Source organism: Terrapene carolina, unplaced genomic scaffold (genome assembly GCF_002925995.2).
Source record: "Terrapene carolina triunguis isolate 2854851 unplaced genomic scaffold, T_m_triunguis-2.0 Scaffold30016, whole genome shotgun sequence".
NCBI lineage: Eukaryota > Metazoa > Chordata > Testudines > Emydidae > Terrapene > Terrapene triunguis.
Genome location: NW_020694367.1, coordinates 1 through 3,438, shown reverse-complemented (window position 1 = coordinate 3,438; position 3,438 = coordinate 1). Strand labels below are relative to the sequence as shown.

The 3,438-nt window shown below is 66.6% G+C and overlaps 1 protein-coding gene across 1 annotated transcript; it reads right to left on the bottom strand.

Moving 5' to 3' along the window:
* Positions 1-108: 108 nt before the first annotated feature.
* Positions 109-2,087, bottom strand: LOC113409137 (heat shock protein beta-7-like). Its single transcript, XM_026662745.1, has 3 exons — positions 1,910-2,087; positions 565-716; positions 109-355 (listed from the first exon to the last, which is right to left on the bottom strand). Exons 1-3 carry the CDS (start codon positions 2,085-2,087, stop codon positions 167-169), a joined length of 519 nt encoding a protein of 172 aa, XP_026518530.1. The 3' UTR covers positions 109-166.
* Positions 2,088-3,438: the final 1,351 nt, after the last annotated feature.

Genomic DNA, 3,438 nt, shown 5'->3' with positions numbered 1-3,438 from the left:
CCCGACAGGCTGCCCCTGCCCTCAACACACATGTGGCCCCAACTAGCAGCGCACATGTGCCAGGGTGAGCTCCCAGGAGCCCTGGGGAGGGAGGGGTGGCGGGGCAGCTGCCCGGCTCATGCCTCAGGTGTGTGTGGGGGGGGTGGCACAGCTCTGCCCAGGGGCGTCACAGCTTGACCTCGGTGCGGTACAGCGGTGGGGGCGTCTCGCCCGCCTTGGCAGCTGCGCAGCGCTTGGCGTTGATGACCAGCAGGCCTGCGTCGGTGAGGGCGCAGCTGACAGACATGGGGTCCATGTCCTCGGGGAGCTGGCACTTGTGGGTGAACGTGTTGGAGACGGTGCCGTCCTCTGCCACCTACCAGGGAAACAAACCCCCATGAGCGTGGGCACAAGACAGGTTCCTGCTGAGCACAGCCCCGTTCAGCCCAGCCTTTCCCAGGAGGGGGCGCCATAGGGAGTGGGGCAGGAGTGCGGGCGGGGGTGGGGCAACTCCTTGCTACTCCGGTCCCAGCCACCCCATTCCCGCGGTGCCTTGTTCCGCCCCCCCCGCCCCCCGCTCCTCACCTTCTCGGCCTGGATGATGATGTGGTAGTTGTACGTGGTCACCACCACGTCCTGCGGCTCGAACTGGCTCACGTCGGCCGTCACCTGGTACGTGTCGCCCCCGGCTCGCACGTTGCTGCCCAGGCTGCAGGGGCGCATGGACCCCGGGGATCCTGCACGGAGCGGGGCAGTGAGGGGGAGGGATGCGGTCCCCCCAGGCTCCACAGAGGCACGGGGGCTGCACCATGTGGCAGGTGCGGAGACGGCCTGGGGAGCAGTGGGGGGGTGATGGCGTAGTGGGGTGGGCAGTAGGAGCTATGGGGGGGTCGCAGTGGGGTGTCAGGGTGCAGTAGGGGGTGGCACCTGCCAGGCAGGGAGAAGCCAGGCCGCCCCTCTCCCGTGGTGCGGTGCTGGGGCAGCGAGCGTGGCCGGTGCTGGCTGTGAGTCAGGCTGAGTCTGACACCCCGAGGTGCCGTCGCGGGGGGGGCCGGTCCCTTGACTTTGCTCAGGACAAACAGGCCATTTGTAGAGCAGGCACGTGGGAGGGGCTGCCTGCTCATGGGACTCTCTGGTTTTTGGTAGGGGTCTGCTGGCAGTCGGGGTTGACTCAAGGGGGGATTTGACTAGCAAGCCGGGGGGGGGGGGTGGGAGGGGGGGGTGGGGGGGTGGGGGCTGGGGGGTGGGGGGGGGGGTCTGGCGGGGGGGGGGGGGGACGATGGCGGGGGCGGGAGTCTGGCTAGCACAACGGGGGATTGGAAGTGGTTCTGGCTAGGAGTGAGGTTGACTCAGGAGAGGGGCAGTCTGGCTAGCAAGCCATGGGGTCTGGCTAGTGGGGGATGGGAGGAGTGAGTGGGTGGGGGAGTTCGTTAGCAAGCCGGGGGACTGGAAGGGGGGCATGGGCTGAAGAACCCTCACCCCGATGCTGGCAGGCGCTGAACCACGCCCTGACCAGGCAGTGCTCCCACCCTGGACCAGGGATGGCTGTCAAGGCGCTTTCCCCAGCCCTGTGGCCACTGCCCCCCGGAGAAGCAGCCCCCCCCGAAGGGTAAGCATAGCCCTGGGGCTCCGAACACTGCAGAGGCTGACTGGCCACCCCAGACCCTGTGGGGTCTGCATCTCCCTCCCCTCCCTGGGCTGGGCGAGGACCTGCCTGGGTGGTCAGGGGCTTTGAACCAGGCCCATAGTGCTGAGCACAGGCCTCGCCCACTCGCCCAACAGGAGGGACTCTGGGAGCTGGTAGCAGTAGTAGACTCTCACCTTCTTAGGCCCATGAGCCCCTCCCCACTGTCCTGCCCCAGTGCAAGCAGTGGCTGTAGCACCCCGAGGCATGTGCGGGGTTGGGTCCCCCCACACCCATGGCCCCCACCTGTGTATCCATAAGAGTCATGGGCCCGTGCGGCGAAGGGGCCGTGGCGCAGGGAGCTCCTGTCCTCCTCTCCAAAGCACCCCCGGGGCTCGAAGCAGGGCTCAGCCGGGGGTGCGTTCTGGCTGTAGGTGCTGATCCGCTCCGAGCGATAGGTGGAGGACGAGCTGACGGACGCCATGGCGCTGGTGCCGGCCCGCGGAGGAGACGGGTCACTGCTTTGAGAGGGAGCTGGGGGAGGGACGGGAAGGCGGCTGGAGCCTGGAGGTGCCCATAATTGGCAAGGGGGCCGGGGGCCCGGGGCCGGGGAAGGGGGGAAAGGGGGGCCCTGTTCCCAGATAGGGGGGGGGGGGGGGCAGCGTCACCATGGCCACCACAGCCCCCAGGGATGGAGAAGGGGCTGGATCCCCTTTGGAGCGGGGAGGGGGACCCTCGGGCAGGACTGGCCGTGGTTGGGGTACTTGAGCAGGCCCCTATGGAGCAGGGGGCTGGACCCTGGGGTGCCATCCCCTCGAGATCCGGCCCGCTCAGAGGTGGTAACCCTGGCCCGTGCTGGCCGTTGTCCCCACCTGGGTCGGGCCCCTCGGGAACGCAAGACGCCAGTGGAGGGAAGCGGCTGAACCCCACCAAGGAGGCGCCCACACGGCACTGCAGTAACAAGACTCGTTTTATTAGAGGCCTGGCAGGACGGCCACAGGCAGCTGGGACACAGGACAACAGAGAGCGGCTCTCAGCGGCCACAGGGCCAGGCCGGCGGCTCACGGGCCCCAAGCACAGTGCGAGGCCACGCGGCTCCGGGGTCGGCTCCTGGGGACCGAGACAGGGTCCATGGGACACGCCTCCCCGCTCCCAGCCTGCTGCCCGGCTACACACACACTCCGCCCATCACAGCCGTGTGTGAACCCGCCCCCCTTCCCCTCACATCCGCGTGGGCACACGCCCCCTTCCCCTCACATCCGTGTGCGTACACACACACACACCCCCCTCATATCCATGTGAGTACATACACCCCTCCCCTCACAGCTGTGTGCACACACCCCTCCCCTCACATCCACGTGCGGTCACACCTCCTTCCCCTCATACACAAACATCCCTCACTGCAGTGTGTACGCACACACCTCCCCTCACACCTGTGTGACACACACACACACACACACACACACGAACCACCTCTCACCTTTGTGCATGGATATGGACACCCATGCCTCACCTCCAGGCACACACACATCTCCCCTCACATCCATATCACATCCGGATATGAGGGGAGGGGTGTGTGTTTACTCACATGGATGTGAGGGGAAGGGGGTGTGTGCACACGCAGATGTGAGGGGAGGGGTATGTGTACTCACACGCACCCACCTGTATGTGGGCAACACAAGCACACATGTATGCACACCGCACCGCCACATGTCTGCACAGCCCCTTCACGTGAAGTACAATTGGAGTCACCCACTCCTGCCGCAGGCTGGGGAAGGCCCAGGGACTAGTAATTGCCCAGTGCTGCTAGCCAACCCCTCCTATTTGCTTTTCTC

Bases quoted from the DNA above. Each gene is read 5' to 3' on its own strand.
- LOC113409137 (XM_026662745.1), bottom strand. From the start codon at position 2,087: ATGGCGTCCGTCAGCTCGTCCTCCACCTATCGCTCGGAGCGGATCAGC. The intron at 717-1,909 runs GTGGGGGCCATG...CGCTCCGTGCAG, and splicing joins TGACTCTTATGGATACACAG to GATCCCCGGGGTCCATGCGC. The intron at 356-564 runs GTGAGGAGCGGG...TTTCCCTGGTAG, and splicing joins TCATCATCCAGGCCGAGAAG to GTGGCAGAGGACGGCACCGT.